This window comes from Pseudopodoces humilis, chromosome 2 (assembly GCF_049639895.1).
Source record: "Pseudopodoces humilis isolate 2021_Gansu_Grassland_sample_001 chromosome 2, ASM4963989v1, whole genome shotgun sequence".
NCBI classification, from domain to species: domain Eukaryota; kingdom Metazoa; phylum Chordata; class Aves; order Passeriformes; family Paridae; genus Pseudopodoces; species Pseudopodoces humilis.
Window position 1 is genome coordinate 104,232,276 of NC_142201.1, and position 15,507 is coordinate 104,247,782.

Below are 15,507 nucleotides of genomic sequence, written 5' to 3' on the forward strand. Positions count from 1 at the left end.
CCTTGTCCCAATGCAAATATGATAAAAATAAGTGATTAATATAAAATCTGAATTTTATGAAACCTGATCAATGTATACAGATTGTAGCTGTAGTGAAGAGCAATGCTGTGAGGAGCTCTTGAGTAAGTCAGTTGTTTTATATGGAATATAAAATATTGCACCTATATATGCATATATATATATATATATATAAAATGCAGAGATTCCTTGAGCATTCCTTCAGAATTCACCCAGTAGTTTTCTTTATCTTATCCCAGCCCCTGCAGCCATTTCAGAAAAGGCACTTTCTTGTAGTAACAAATTCTGTGGTGTATCATATTCTAGAATCCTTCCTGCATCCAGAACAAGAACTCTACAAGAGCAGAAAGATTACAGAAGACAAATCAGCTCCTCAGCCACATTTTCCAGTCCTAGTACAGGTATCTCTGGGTTATGGGAATGCATTTCAAGGAAGTAATTTATTTTTCAAATGGCTTATCAAAACTTACCTTTCTGAATCCATGACTCTGTGTAACCTGTGGGCTATAGTTAACACTGTGCAGTTGTGAAACTCTGTTTTGATGGTGGAGTGCACAAAGTTATCTGTTTCCATGTCAACAGAAGCTCATCTAGGACCAGGATTTTTGTTTTTCACAGCAAAGCACAGTGCCCAACACTGTTAAAAATACATTTGAAAAGGGCAAGTCAGGCACGTGGAGAAAAGGGAGCACAATATAAAGCTGAGATTACTGTGAAGCATGTCTGTACTTCTTTCCTAACAACACCTTATGTTTCTGAAAAGACCACTGAAATATGTTCATCCTGCTTTGGAATTTTCTTTCCTCTTGCTCAGCATATCAATAGTAGTTAAGGTAGGGCTCTTCATTCATGGCTGAACTTTGAATTTTAAACCCAGTCTTCAGTTTCTATATTCACATTATAATGGGCACTCAGAATGAGCCAGATTGAATGCTGAACCACTTTTTAATAATGTTCAGTGTAAAAATTTGGATACTTCTGTATGTTAGCTGAACCATGTCCTTCTAGAAATGTCCTCCTGAAAATGATCTGTCAGAAAAATTCAGGTTGATATTCAGTACACTATTCAAGACCTGTCCCTTTGCTGCTGCTATCTTCAATATTTGTCTCCTCAGTTTAGAGTTCTTTTATTTTGTCACCCTCCTTGCATAACTATGGTTTAATGTTTTAAAGTTAAAACTGAGTTGCTGTGCCTAAGCAAATAGAACAGAAGAATAAGCTCTCTGCGCTTTCATGGATTTCAAATTTGTTGAGGTTTTTTTTGGTTGATTGTTTGGTGGTGTTGTTGGGTGTTTTTTGTTTGTTTGTTTGTTTTTGTTTTGTTGGATTTGTTTTGTTTTTCTGGTTTGATTTATTTTTTTTAATTTAAATAAATGAACATTTTTCTACCCAAGTCTAATGAGGTGCTGCATGAATTGCAACACCACTCCCCCCCTTCTTTACACTTACGTATATACTTGAGCTGAAAATAGTCCTTGGTTTCCCATACAACCCAGGCCATCAGAATTTATACCACTGTGACCAGTTGGTCACCTCAAAGTAACTTGCACTACCAGAATAGTTCTACCAATAATGACAGGAGATGTGTCATTTCTATCCTGATACCTTCTGAAGTAAATTCTCTGGAAGAATGATATAGTTTTACAGTACTGAAAAATAATGGCATTAGCACTTTCTTGATTATGTACCTAATATTTTCACCACCTTCTGAAATCTCATGGAGGAGCTTCTTCAGTGACTGGACAAAATCCTTTAAGTCACATAGCTCCAGCACTTCCTACAGTTCAAGATGAGTGTTTTCCAAGTGGATCCAGATTTGACTGCAGTGTCCCAGAAAACAAGACGGGGTCCTAAATAGCAGCAGAATGTGAATGCACAATTCCACCATGATCCTAAAAGAAGTCCTTACACCAACAGAAGCAACTGAGACAAATAATCTTGGAAATTGATCTTTACAAGGGAAATTGTAACAGTTTGAAACTGGTGAATGGGAGGACAAAAATTGTGTGCAGTCTCTGTGAGCTCGGTTCTACACATTATTCTCAAATAAAAATTCCACAAAACTCAGAAAATTAATAACTATACTTGCTACCACCACTCACCAATACGAAAGTCAATCTAATTGGTCATTTTCTCTGCACAGAAATTAAATATTCAAAATGAATGTTCAGCATTTGGGATGAATGCTCACCTCTTTATCGACTGTTGCACATTCACAAATTCCTTCAACTGAAAGTGCATTGGTCTCAATTTCACATGCTCTATACACTCAAACATCTAGAATCTGGATCACCTGGGGAAATACATACAAAAATAGGAACAAGAAATTTGACTGTACTAGAATACAGCACATTAATTCAAAAACTTACCCAAACTTAAACAACTCATAAGCTGCATGCTTAATGACAGAGGCCAAAAAATGGATAGAACATGTTGGCACATCACATGAACCAATGGTTAGAAAATCCCTGATCTCAGTGCTCCTCTGAGCAGCTCTTGTCTTGCTTTCAAACTGCCCAATGGCTGTTGTAATTTGCACTGACATAAAAGCTCCAAATATCAGAAACTACATCAGGGTCATCAGCAAGTGTGCACTATTTGTATGAAATGTTGAAAGGAAAAGCTTATGGTTCATGGTGTGTGTACAATCACTGCACTATTCCCTAGGTAAAACAAGTCGGTAATGTAGAACAATGGATTTGTAATGGAGGTATATATTGTCTCTGCCAAATTTGTCACCTTCAAGCACTGGGGATGCTTCTGCAGACAGAATCATCATAGAATGGCCTGGGTTAGAAGAGACCACAAAGATCACCTAGTTCCAAACCCCCATGGTACCAATTCCATGGTTAAATATTCCCACTTCTGTAGCAAAAGAGCGAGCCAAACAGATTCTGAAGGTCAGCCTTTTGGAAATGTTGCGTGCAGCTAAAGAAAGAACCGTATCAGTTGGACAATAGATGAAGGTGGAAAACTGTGACTGTCATCACCCTGTACAGTATGAGATAAAGGAACTCTTGTGAGCTGGGTGGGGTGTGGATATGCCATGACAGATAATTGTCTCTATGGTTTTTTTTTTCATTTCTATTCATTCAAATCTCTCTGCTGTGTTTCTGACGCTCTTACCATGGTGAGAATCTGGACAACACTGGCTCCTAAGCATCACAAGATTAAAGAAAATTTGATGCTTAGTTTCTGTCTACATAATACTTGAGATTTATTCTAATTTTTCATCAATAAAACTTAGCTTACTTAAGACACACTTCGAATATGTAGTTCTCATATATCACCTTTGCAAAGGCAATGCCAAAGTAAATGATATTACTGATCTTTTAAGTAAACACTCCTAGATAACATTCAGTAAGTGAACATAGAAAAGGAATTAAATATGAAGTACAGTTGTGCATGACTATGCCACTTCTTTGGTTTAACCAAACACTTAAAAATAAGCCTACTTTCATTAACTTGATTTTAAATATATTTTAATAATTATTATTCCATTTGCATTCAAAAGTGGAAAATAATTTATCATAAGCTTCCCAAAATTAATGAAATTAAAAGGGAAACTCTGTCCTGCCCAGGAGATGTGGTGTCACTGATGCCCCCCTGTATAGTCACCTACTCAACTTCATTGTAATTCTTTTCATATGCAATGTGGTAACAGCAAAATGTTTATATGATTACTTACATTTAGAGCATAGGATATTGATAAACCCACTGTAGAAGAACTCACTGTATTTCCAGACAGTGCTACAAACAATTCAGCAAAGAACACCATTAAATTTCCCAAAAACTCAAGCCTGACAGATAGCCACCTGTAGTAAATCAAGGCAAAGAAAAAATGGAATTACCAATATTTTTATAGCCTCTTGAGCTCTGAGATCATTATATTACCAATATACCCACTTCACAAAAGAGGTAAGTACTATCATTCCCATTTTACAGATGAGCTGGGTGGGCAATATGACATATCTGGAACTGGTAGCACTACTAAAACCAAGATGCATACATCAACTCCCTTCACTCCTCATACTGCTTTCCTGCTCCTCCTATCTAAAAAAAAATTCAGGTGTAGGGCTGAAAAATAGACCAGGAATCTATTAGCTCCTCTGTGACTGTAACTGCACTGAATCACAAAGGAATGTGAGGAAACAGATTTTATTTCTTTAAACCTGAGATTCCACTCTCACGAACTCCCTGGTGCCTGTGAGTACAGACACCAGGTTACTTCCACATGAACTACTGAAATATAAATTCAATTTGTTCATAAATTTGCAAGAGGAACTGTTAGATGAAATGTAGCATAGTCCATGCTTATGACCTATTGTGAAACTTTTTTTTTTTCTTTTTTTGTTTAAATATTCTCATCCCAGACAGCATATGTATACTTTCTGTAAACCTCCCAGTTTCTAGTAGATATAGACAAAATCTGTGCATTCAGTGCAAAGAGTGGTAGATAAATTGCTCTTGTCACAGAACCACAGAAGGTGCCGAGTTGGAAGGGATCCACATGGATCATCGAGTCCAACTCCTGGCCCTGCACACAGGACCATCCCCAAGAGTCCCCCTGTGTGCCCGAGAGTATTGTCCAAACACTTCTCTGTTTCTCAGTGGCTTTACTCTGACTAAAGCTAAACATTGATTTGTGGAATTCCACAGAAGAAGATTTACTTACAAATGCAAACCTGCTCTCAAGTACCTGTTTGAGATGAGGTTGTTGTAGAACCAAACCAAGTTCTCACACACAACATCATTATTTTTCCTAATGAATCTCTCCTGGGAGCCAAATGCTTGAATTGTTGATCTCCCTGCCAGAGTCTCACTGAAGGAGAAGGTCACTGGAGACTGTGGTGCTCCTGCCAGCTGTTGGATTTGCTGAGAACTCGTGATGTAGTAGCACTTAAAGAACAACACAGACAGGTTCCAGTTAAGGATTCTGATAGGTTATCCCTGTAAATGTTCAATATGGAAAAAAACTGGAAGACTGTCTACACAGAAAAAAGTATTCACAACAGAAAAAAATCCTACAGTCTCTTGGGACACACCAACATTGTAATGTGACATAAGTGCAGTATATAAATTACTGGCAAGGTTAAAAAAATAGCATTATCTCCAAATTCTATAGAAAATGTGCTGTACCACAAGAGGTATGTAACAACCAACTAAAACTTCAATGTATCTTTCAAGTTAAAATGTCCTGCATCTTTCTCAGATGCAATCAGACTATTTCTTCAGTGTAATGATGTCTGAATTTCAACTCCTTAGCAGGGTGAGAAAAAGGTGTTTGGTCCAAGAGTGGCACAAGGCTGAGGAGAAAGCAAGGTGCACTGGGGGTGTGATGGGAGGGAAGGCAGGCACTGGGCAGCTCCCGGTGGGATGCAGCAGGTGGGGCTCTGGTGAGCATGTTGGCTACAGCTTGAGTAACACCTAGGGGGTGCATGTTTTGTCCCTGTAGTAATCTGATCTTGGCTGGGCACCATGTGCCCACCAAACCCTGCTATCACTCCCCTTCCCAGCAGGACAGGGGAGAGAAAAATAAGATGGAAAAGAACTAGTAGGTTGAGATGAGGCAATTTTCTAAAGCAAAAAAGGAAAAGTTTATGTGTGCAGAAGCAAAGAGGAAAGTTAATCTCTACTTCCCATCAGCAAGTGATGTTAAGACACTTCCTGGGAAGCAACATGGGGTGGCTGCTCCAAAAGGCAAACACTAAAATAATGAATGCCCTCTGTTCCTCCTACGTCCCTCAGCTTTTGTATCTGAGCTGACATCACATGTTGTGGAATATCCCTTTGGGTAATTTGGGTCAGTTGGCCTCATTGTGTCCCCTCCCAGGATCTTGTCCACTCCCAGACCCTTGCTGATGGGGGAGTATTTAGAGTTCATTTTCCCTTAGAAGCTTTCACAGTGCTATGCTTTGCATGGGTAGCTGGAAAGGTGTTGATAACACACCAGTGTTTTGGCTACTGCTGAGCAGCACTAGCTCTCTGTCTCAGAGCCAGTACAACCTCCCTGCTCTTTTTTCCAACTGTTTTTCCTTCCCTCCTGTGGGAGGTGGCCTGATTCCCTGACACCAGCACAAGGGGCAGGACCTGGCCCCCCAACACCACCGGGTCCCTGTGAGTGACCGGGGGGGAGCACCACAGTGGGTAAGAGATGTTGCTGGTGGGGACAGGAACCCCTGTGGGGTCACCGATGGCCACAGGGTAGAGGCAAATACCCCTCATGGAATTACAGGTACTCCAGGGGATCACAGATGCCCCATGGCGTGGGGACCAGATGCCCTGGGGAAGAGCAGTCACCTGTGGCTCGCCAGGGACAGAAACTCTCCAGTGTGGGACATGCCTCGAGGAGAGAGAAGATACCCTGGAAGATGCAGATACTTCCAAGATCACCCATGATGGGGAGGCCAGACATGCCCCGGGGGTCACAGGTGCCCTGAGGAGGGGGGAAGACACACCCTGGTGGGGTCGCAGATACCGCCCTCACAGCACAGATGACAGAGACCCCCAGCCATGGCTGCCAGCTGCCCCCAAAGGAGCAGATACCCCATGAGGATCACAGATACCTCCCCCTGGGGTCACTGGTACCCGTGGGGGGGTCACATACCCACCATTAGTCACAGATATTCCGTGGGGATCACAAATACCCCCGCACTGGGGTCACAGCCATCTCTGGGGGTGGTCACGAGCGCCCCAGACTCAACCACCACCTGTCAATCAGGCCCTGCCCCGCCCCCAGCCCCGCCCCAGGCCACGCCCACCCATTCTTCCTCCTGAGGGCCTGGGCCCGCCGGACATCACCGCCCTCCCTCTGCGCATGCTCCGTGCGCTGTAACTGCTTCCGGGTCGGGCTCCACTTCCGGCTCGGCGGCCGGCGCCGGCCTGGCGCTGCTGCCGATGTTCCTGCCATGTCCACGCTGTTCCCCTCGCTCCTGCCCCGCCTCACCGAGTCCCTCTGGTTCAACCTCGACCGGCCGTGCGTTGACGAGACCGAGCTGCAGCAGCAGGAGCAGCAGCACCAGGCCTGGGTGGGCACCGGGGTGTGGGGAGATGCGGGGCCGGGTATCCGGAGGCCGGGAACGGGTTCGGGGCCGGGGAAGCGGCCCCCGCTCCTCCAGCGGGCACGGCCGCGGTGCTCGTTTCAGTGCAGGGGTGGGGGTTCGCGCGTGTCCCGGCACACGGGGCTCCTCCGGTGCATCGCTCCCCCGCCTGTTCACCGGCCGTGCCCGTGCTTCAGCGTTTGAAACAGAAAAATTAAGAATTAGGAATCAGGCATAAAGAAATGCTTTGACTAGAAGAGGGGGGCTGCCGAAACCGTATGGAATGCTTAGTGCTCCCACAAGAGCAGGAAGAGAGCAAGACTACAAAATAAGATAAAGAGCTAGAATGCACAAACAGGATGCAAGGACAAAGGCACCACAGGGTAAGGGGATTCTTTGGACCCCTAAGCCGGGAGAAATGGTATCAAAGTCCAAAAGGTCAAAGGACTAAAAGGAGCATGTTCAAGGAGAAAAGGTGAAGAGTTCAACTGAGGGGAAATCGCTGTTTTCATCCCAAAGACCCCCAGACGACCAGAGTGACCAACAATGAGCCATGTGCAGTCGCAGAGAGGTGTGGAGCTAATTTTAATATCAAGTGGGGACAGGCAGAGTTAGGAAATGAATATGTATTAGGCGTATTGTGTAACCCTATAGAGAATAAAAGGAGCAGGGCAAGTGTCCAGGATGTGCATGTTTTTGGAGGGGATACCCCCATGCACCTCAGTGCTGAATAAATACAAACCTACTCTTAGATCTTACTCTGTGGGTCATGGATTTTTCTTTCCACACACCACATCCTGTGCCAGTGTTGCCGGCTCGGGCACTGCTGCTCTCGTGTGCATCATCCGTGTGTCACACTGGCTCCGGCGGGCTGATACCGGAGCTCCCCGTTTGCTGGGGGGGGGTTAATTAATAAGCTGCTGCTGAACCAAGGCTCCCGCATCAGCTCCCAATTAATGAATTAACTAATCTCCCGAGGGAGGCGAGGAGCGATTTCTGATCCTGGTAAGTGACAAGTGTTTGTGCTGTGAGCCTGGTTTGGCGCTGCAGTGCCCCTGAGTATGGGGGGAAGAACAGTTCATCTGGCTGATCAGATGTCTCAGATTTGGTTCTTTTTTGATAAAGAAATGCGTAAGCTTTGTGTCTGAGCTCCTCCTGCCACGCAAGGGGACACCTGGAACCCTCTCAGCCCCAGAGTGGCACTGGGGCCCTGCCTGGAGCCAGGGTGCTCAGGCAGGTGTCCGCAGCTGCTCTTCCCTGCTTGGCTGGGGGCTGCCAGGGAGGCAGCAGGACTCGGGCTGCAATTAGACATGGTCAGGAAGTGACACAAGGCAGCAGCTGAGCCCGAGGGCCCTGTTTGCTGGGGTACCATGGAGCTGTCGGGGTGCTCACCCGCCTCTCTGCCTTCCCCAGCTCCAGAGCATTGCTGAAAAGGACAACAACTTGGTGCCCATAGGAAAGCCAGCATCCGAGGTGGGTGTGTGGGCAGGGAAGTGAGGGGTTGTCACAGGGCTTGAGGGGCAGAGGGGGTTGCTGGAGCTGTTATGTCCACAGCACTATGATGAGGAGGAGGAGGATGACGAAGATGATGAAGACAGCGAAGAGGACTCAGAAGACGATGAGGACATGCAGGATATGGATGAGATGAATGATTATAATGAGTCTCCTGATGATGGGGAGATCAATGAGGTAAGTAGTTTGAGACCCTGAGCATGAGCTCCAGGGGCTGTCTTCTCTCCTTCCCTCCCTCTGTTGGGTTCTCGCTCTGGTGTGAGATCTCAAACCTCTTTCTTTCCCAGGTGGACATGGAGGGGACAGAGCAGGATCAGGACCAGTGGATGATCTGATTCTGCCACAACCACACCAAACTGGAGGCTGGGGGAGAGCCTTTGCCCCTCACGGCTCTGGGGGACAGTTCAGTGAAGCTCCTCCTGCCGTGGGTGCTGTGTGGGGCAGGGGGGTTCTGAGGGGAGATTGCCACCTGACACGTTGGAGCTGACACATCTTTTCTAATAAACTCAGTTTTCAAGAAAACAACCCCAAATCTGGTGTCTGAGGCCACCAGGCCAGGCAGGGGGTGCCACTCAGGCAAGTGCAGGGCTGCCCCCCACCATCCACTGGTGTGCCTGGCAGACCTCCCTGTGCAGTGCAGGCAGGAGCACTACAGGGAATGAGCCCCCTCCTTACCCACTGCGCCCCACCACAGACCACAGCAGCCACTGTGTTTCCTCCAGAGCCCATGTTGAGGCTGAGATGGGGGTTGGGGACCTAGCACCCTGCCAGTAACCATGGCCACCACAAGGCAGGAGCTCCTTGCTTGCTCAGTGGGTGCCGGTGTAGCGCAGCTCGGCGATCCCATCAGGAATGGCGCGGAAGTACTCCAGGTTGGCGCGGTGCACCTTGCTGTGGTACTTGCCGCAGGTCTTGGCGTACTGCAGGAAGTGGGGTGCTCCAGGGAAGAGGACATTATCAGCCAGGATGGTGGCCCCCTCAGCCAGCAGCTGGTGGCTCTCCAGCAGCCGTAGGTCCCGCAGGTAGCAGCGTTTGCAGTGATCCATGAAGACCAAGTTGGCATTCGTCAGGCCGTGCTTCTCCCGCAGGCGGGGTATCACCTCCTCCGAGGGGCCCACGATCAGCTCCACCTGTGCTGCAGGACCCTCAGTTGCTGGGGCAGGGTGTCAGGGTGCCCACCCACCACCCTGCTTCACAGGGTGCTGAGAGGTCCAGATGGGACAGGACCTTTCCATTCCCACATATACTACCCAGCAAGTGCCGCAGTCCCTGCCACAGCAGTCAAGGACCCCCACCCGTCTCCTCCCCAGTTTCGGCTGCAGAGCTGGGCTTTGTCCCAGATCCTGGGTGCTCACCGTCTGCTCACTGAAGCCAGCCAGGCGGATGACCTTCTCGGCCACGGCAGCGTGTCGGGGGTCCCCCTCGATGGTGTAGAGGCGGGCACCCGGGGGCAGCCCCTGTGCCAGCAGCACGGTGCCATAGCCACAGTACGTGCCCAGCTCCAGCACCCGCAGTGGTGCCCGCTCCAACAGCACCCGCTCCACGATCCGCCCTGACGTGGCACGAGCCTCTCAGCACCCCCGCGCCTGTGCCACCCCAGCCCTGGGCAGGGCGAAGGTGCCAAGCGGTTCCCAGTGCCCAGAGGGATGGAGGAAATGCCGCAGCCAGGTCAGTGATGCCACACCAGCAGTGCCGTGGCTGTGCTGGCAGTGTGATGGCCGTGGCAATGGTGCCACAATCATGCCAGTGGTACTACGGCTATATCAACAATGCCACCGCCATGCCAATGGTGCTGGCACCACACCAACACTGTCACAGCCACGTCAGTGGTGTCACGGCCGTGCCAGTGGTGCCATGGCTGAGCCCAGTGCCGTGCCCCACGTGGGGTGAGCACACAAGGGCGGCACTCACCTTTGTCAGGCCCCACACAGCTGAGGTGCTCACAGTGGTAGCACCACTGGTCGAAGGTCTGGAGGATGTGGTGGGGGTCCCCAGGGATGGCGTGGGCCAGCAGGTACTGGAAGGCACGCTGCTCCCGCGAGGTGCCGGTGAGCCGGTCCCGCAGCCAGGCCACCAGCACTGCCCGGTACAGCAGCAGCAGGTAGTGCCGGTACCGGATCAGCAGGGTGACAATGAAGGGGAGGAAGGCCAGGGCAATCGCCGGAGACACCATCACAAGCGAGAGAGGCTGTGATTTTTGTACAGTTGCTGAGTTGACTTGGTTAGTTTCCTACTTATCTTGGGAGTTCTGCCAAATGGGAAGTTCTGCACCCTTTGTGTCTACTATCAGTAGCATAAACTTGGGCCTAGGCTTTGAAAATCTACCCTGTGCAGATATTGTTGAAGCACGTGAGTCCTAAACCATAATGAGGCAAATCTATCCCCTCACAGGGGATGCTGTGGTAGGGCATCCTCCCAGGGTGCCAGCTCCCACTCATGGCATGAGTTGGCTGGAAGTACCTCTCCCTGGCTCCAGTGCTGTTGGGCCTGCAGGCCTGGGGCACCCCAGGATGCTGTGGAGGTCCCTGTGCCAGGGCTGGGGAGTTCTGGAGACCCATCTGCCAGAGTCCAGATACTGGGGTCGGTAGGGCTGGCATCCCAGGGGATTGTGCTGCAGTGAGGGGCCTTGTACAGCACAACCCCTTGCACCCCCCTTGGTCCAGCTTTGCTGCTCCCACCCCCCATACCCTGCTCCCCACACCCTGCTCAAGCTGTTGGTGGTGCCCAGCCACAGCGACAGGATAGGGCAATGGGGATAGCACCTACCTGTTCCCACACTCCAGGCAGGCAGAGGCAGGCAGTCCTGTGTGAAGCCCTGCTGCCACTCAATTATTGATGGTGTCACCTCAGCTGCAGCTGCTATCGGAGCTCTGGTTACCAGCTCAGTGGGGCTGGCAACGGAGACGGGGCCAGGCTGGGGCTGGGAGGTAGTCCTGGGCTGCACAAGGGGGCCTGGGGCCAATGGTGTGGCTGGGGTCCCAAGACTGGTGTGTAATACCAGCAGCTGTGGTCCTGATGCTGGAGCTGAGCTCCTGTCACTGGGCACTGAGAACTTGGGGTACTGGAAATGCTGGGCACCAGGAGAATGGGGAGCCAGAAGCACTGGGAGGACTGGGAGCCAGAATCAGTGGACACTGTGGGTCCCAGGACAATGGGGGCACTGGGAGCACTGGGGGTGTGGAGGATTGGAGCACTGGGATCTGTTGTGGTTTAGGAATGGTACTCCCCTGTTCAGTGCCCCCACAGAGACCCTCCAAACCATGCCCATTCTCTCCCTCCCCTGCTTTCCTCTCCCCCTTCCCTCAGAGGCAGGATGGAGTGGAGAACTGGAGGCACAAAAGGTAAAGATCTCCGGTTGAGATACGAACAATAACGCAATAAACAGTTCTAACACTTTTCACATGTTTTTTTTTTCCCATTTGAAATTTCTGAAGTGTGTATATCATCTGTATATCATACCAAATAATTTTTCAAAGAAAAAAAATGTTAAAAATCAGTAATGGTCACAAAACATAATATACAAAATTACTTGAAATAACGTTGAATATATTAAGTGACAGGAAGTTGTAAGACTTGATAGAATTGTACTTTCAGTTCCTATTTTTTGGTGGAAAATTTCTCAAGAAGCAGAGGAAGTTCCTGGTGTATGTGAGCAGGTGAGTGACAATAACAACTTCATGGTCTACCATAAAAGAGGAAGGAAAATGAGCATGAAATTGGCTATCTAGAAAATACTTTACATGTACCACAGAATATTCGTTCCTGGAGATCTAAAAAGTTGTTATATTGCCATTGTTAAATAATGCCCTTAGATAATGTATCTGTTACTATGTATAAACAGTACTCCACCAACTAGTTGAATATGATCTCTAAAGTTGCAAACTTTGGTTTTTGTGCAAAAAGCTAACAGCACTCTCAAGGTCAAGCTCAAGTCAGAATAACACTGTGGAATCTAAGTGCACAGCCTACAATTCTGTGAGCATCAATAAACAGCAACAACCAGTTTAATAAACTTTCACCTGCTAAACCAGGAATATGTAATTTACTGAAGAAAGAAGTATCCTCTTCAGTGTTGCACTTCTGTTTAAAAACAAACAAAGGAAAAAGCATCAATGATGCTTGAAAGAACAATGTTCTTGTTGGATTTTTTTTGTTTTCTTCTTTATTAAACATATAGTTTTAGAAGATATTTAATTCTGAGCTATCAAAAGGCCTATACCTATACAACCTTTTTGTTTTGGTTTTTTTTTGCCTGTCACCTTCTCCCACCAATACACTCCAACAAAGGTTTGCAGAATGAGAGAGATCTACAGCCTCATGAATGAACAACTTAACTGGCTTCATTAAATCTTTGTCAGTTAAAATCCTGCAGGGTTTATTTCATTTTTTTTCTCTTATTTGATAGCATAGCTATTGGAAGTTATCAACAGCTAATACTTAAAGAACAGCAGAGCCCTTTCAGGACACCCTAAGAAATAAAACACCACTAACATGCGCTATATGCACATAAAGGTGTATGAGGCTTGTGCACTGCTGCCAATTTCATAAGGCATTAGAGATAAGAGCAACAGAGGCAAACAAACACGAACTCTCCCGCAGTGCCCGAGGAATGTGTGTGTATCCACGCCCAGGAGGGACTGCAGCACACCCAAGGAGTAAAGTCTGTCCCTCGGTCACTCCTCCTTGTAATAATCCCAGCCCAAGGACGCAGTTGCAGCCTTTTCCAGCAGGTGCCGTGAAACACCCACCGACGCAACCGGCGCTCCGCTGCAGTTTTCCACAATAATTTTTGTTGTGCTTTCAGTAAAATGACGAATGGTTACACGATAATGCGACATATGACTGCAAACAGGCGATAAAGATGTATGTCCCCCTTCCCTGGCCAACACACCCGCTCCTGCACCTACGCGCCCTCACAGCACGGCGCGCTTGGCTGTGGAGGGACACCCATGGTCGTGCCCGTTCCCTGCTTAAACCCTGCTCCTGTCTGCGGCCTGAAATGATTCCCTCCTTATCCATGCAAAGGATATATCCCAGGCCACATCAGCTGCGCGCTCAGAGGAAAGACTACCTGGCATCCAACCCGGAGTGCCGGCGGGTTTCAGGGGCCAGGGGAGGAAGAGGACACCGTTCGGGGTCCCGCAGCCGCCCGGAGCTCCACCGAGAGCCCCCCTCCCTCCTTCTCCCTTCTCCCCGGCCCCGTCACCTCTGGGCCGGGTCCCAGCAGCTCGTAGCATCCCCGCCACGGCCCTCGGAGGGGTCCGTGGCTCCGGCAGCGCCCGCCGGGGGAGGGAAGGGGAGGGAGGTGCTGCCGCCTCAGCCTCTCCTCAGCCTCGCCGGGCCGCTCCTGCCGGGCCCGCTGCTCGCCAGCCCCAGCACCTCGTGAGGGAACCGGGGACAGGAGGCGAGGGAACGGCCCGAGGCTGAGCCAGGAGAGGTTTAGGCTGGATATCAGGCAAAGGTTCTTGCCGCAGGGGCTGTTTGAGCACTGGAACAGGCTCACAGGGAGGTGGGCACAGAGCTAAGGCTGACTGACTTCAAGAAGTGTTTGGACAGTGCTGTCAGGCACAGGGTGTGACTCTAAGGGATGGTCGTGTGCAAAACAAAGAGTTGGACTCCATCATCCTGATGGGCCTCTTTCAATTCAGCGTAATCTGTGATTCTGTGGTGCTGTAGCTATTGTATGCATAACACATCTTAAAAATAGTATCAATCTTGAACATTCCTTTTTTGACGCAGTTCAAAGATATGAAAATTTCTCTCACATAAAAACAGAACCCCTCCCAAAAAAACCCCAAACCAACAAAAAACCTGCAACAAACAAACAAACAAAACCCCTACACCCCCCCAAAACAAACAAACAAACAAACCAAAATACCAAAACCAACAACAACAAAAAAATTAATCCAGTTATCCAGTATTAACATGGCTTTTTTTTTACTTCCTGTGGTCCTGGCCACACTCTCTTTGTCTCCTGTTGTTATTTTTGGTACTCTGTATGTCATTGTCACAACTCTGCCATTTTATCATTCTTTCAGAGGGCCTTTCCTCCACCTGGTATCCTTCACATTCACTTGAATGTGGCAGGGCCAGTTCAGGAGAGCTCTGTGCAGTCTCAACATTTGCATCTTGTTTCTGGTAAAGACAAAACTATACATTTGAAGGCACTGGTGGAGGCATCTCCTGGTAAGGAAATCATTGACCTGATGGACTCTTTACTGTATGTTGTTGTGCTAAAAAAATGGTACTTGTAGAGAAATAGGAACTTGAATTGTTAACACTGTGAAAGTTCTGAAGAGTTTAATTTTGCATACATTATGGCTTAAAAAATTAAAAGACTGACAAGCTATAAAATAACACCGAAATTTTGAAAATAAAGCTGATCTACCTTATTCTAACATCTAGTATAGTTAGGAAAAGAAACAGAAAAGAATGACATGTGAGGGGATACACGGTCTGTGGGTGTGCTGGAGGAGACAGGGAGGGGGACAGAGCAAAGAGTGGCACAGTGGGCACAGGTCCAGCTGTGGGCAATGCCATGCTGGTTGCATGACACTTCAATGTTTTAAGGCATTTAATTCAGTTTTTCTTTCCTGGGTTTCCCCTGCTGACAGGAGGAAAAGGTTGATGGTAGCAAACCTTGCAGTGGAAGCGTGAATGGTACAGGAACAAGGCCCTGGGAAGAACTGTGGGTGCCCTAGAGTATTTCCTTCTCCTCTGAGGAAAACTGCAAATGAACAGTGAATAACTTCTGGGAAACTATATAGTTATGTGAAAATAGGGCTAAGAAACTACACTCCCCAAATGCTGCCCTCATCAGCATGGTAAAGCATTGTGATAGTTACTGAAAAAATACACATAAACAATATTGGATGTTCACTTCTCAAAAAAAAAAAAATGAAACTACTGGAGTATGATTGCCATCTTTAAAGCTGGA

At 47.9% G+C, this 15,507-nt stretch overlaps 2 protein-coding genes across 2 annotated transcripts; one reads left to right on the forward strand and one right to left on the reverse strand.

Moving 5' to 3' along the window:
* The first annotated feature begins 6,875 nt into the window (after positions 1 to 6,875).
* LOC102104038 (anaphase-promoting complex subunit 15-like) lies at positions 6,876 to 9,095 on the forward strand. The gene is made up of 4 exons (XM_005524127.3): positions 6,876 to 7,046; positions 8,472 to 8,531; positions 8,613 to 8,747; positions 8,858 to 9,095. The coding sequence occupies exons 1-4, from the start codon at positions 6,927 to 6,929 to the stop codon at positions 8,903 to 8,905; spliced, it is 363 nt and encodes a 120-aa protein (XP_005524184.2). The 5' UTR covers positions 6,876 to 6,926; the 3' UTR covers positions 8,906 to 9,095.
* A 144-nt stretch (positions 9,096 to 9,239) lies between these two features.
* Positions 9,240 to 11,372, reverse strand: LOC102103860 (transmembrane O-methyltransferase homolog). The gene is made up of 4 exons (XM_005524125.2): positions 11,337 to 11,372; positions 10,498 to 10,758; positions 9,926 to 10,138; positions 9,240 to 9,700 (listed from the first exon to the last, which is right to left on the reverse strand). The coding sequence occupies exons 2-4, from the start codon at positions 10,741 to 10,743 to the stop codon at positions 9,380 to 9,382; spliced, it is 780 nt and encodes a 259-aa protein (XP_005524182.1). The 5' UTR covers positions 10,744 to 10,758; positions 11,337 to 11,372; the 3' UTR covers positions 9,240 to 9,379.
* Positions 11,373 to 15,507: the final 4,135 nt, after the last annotated feature.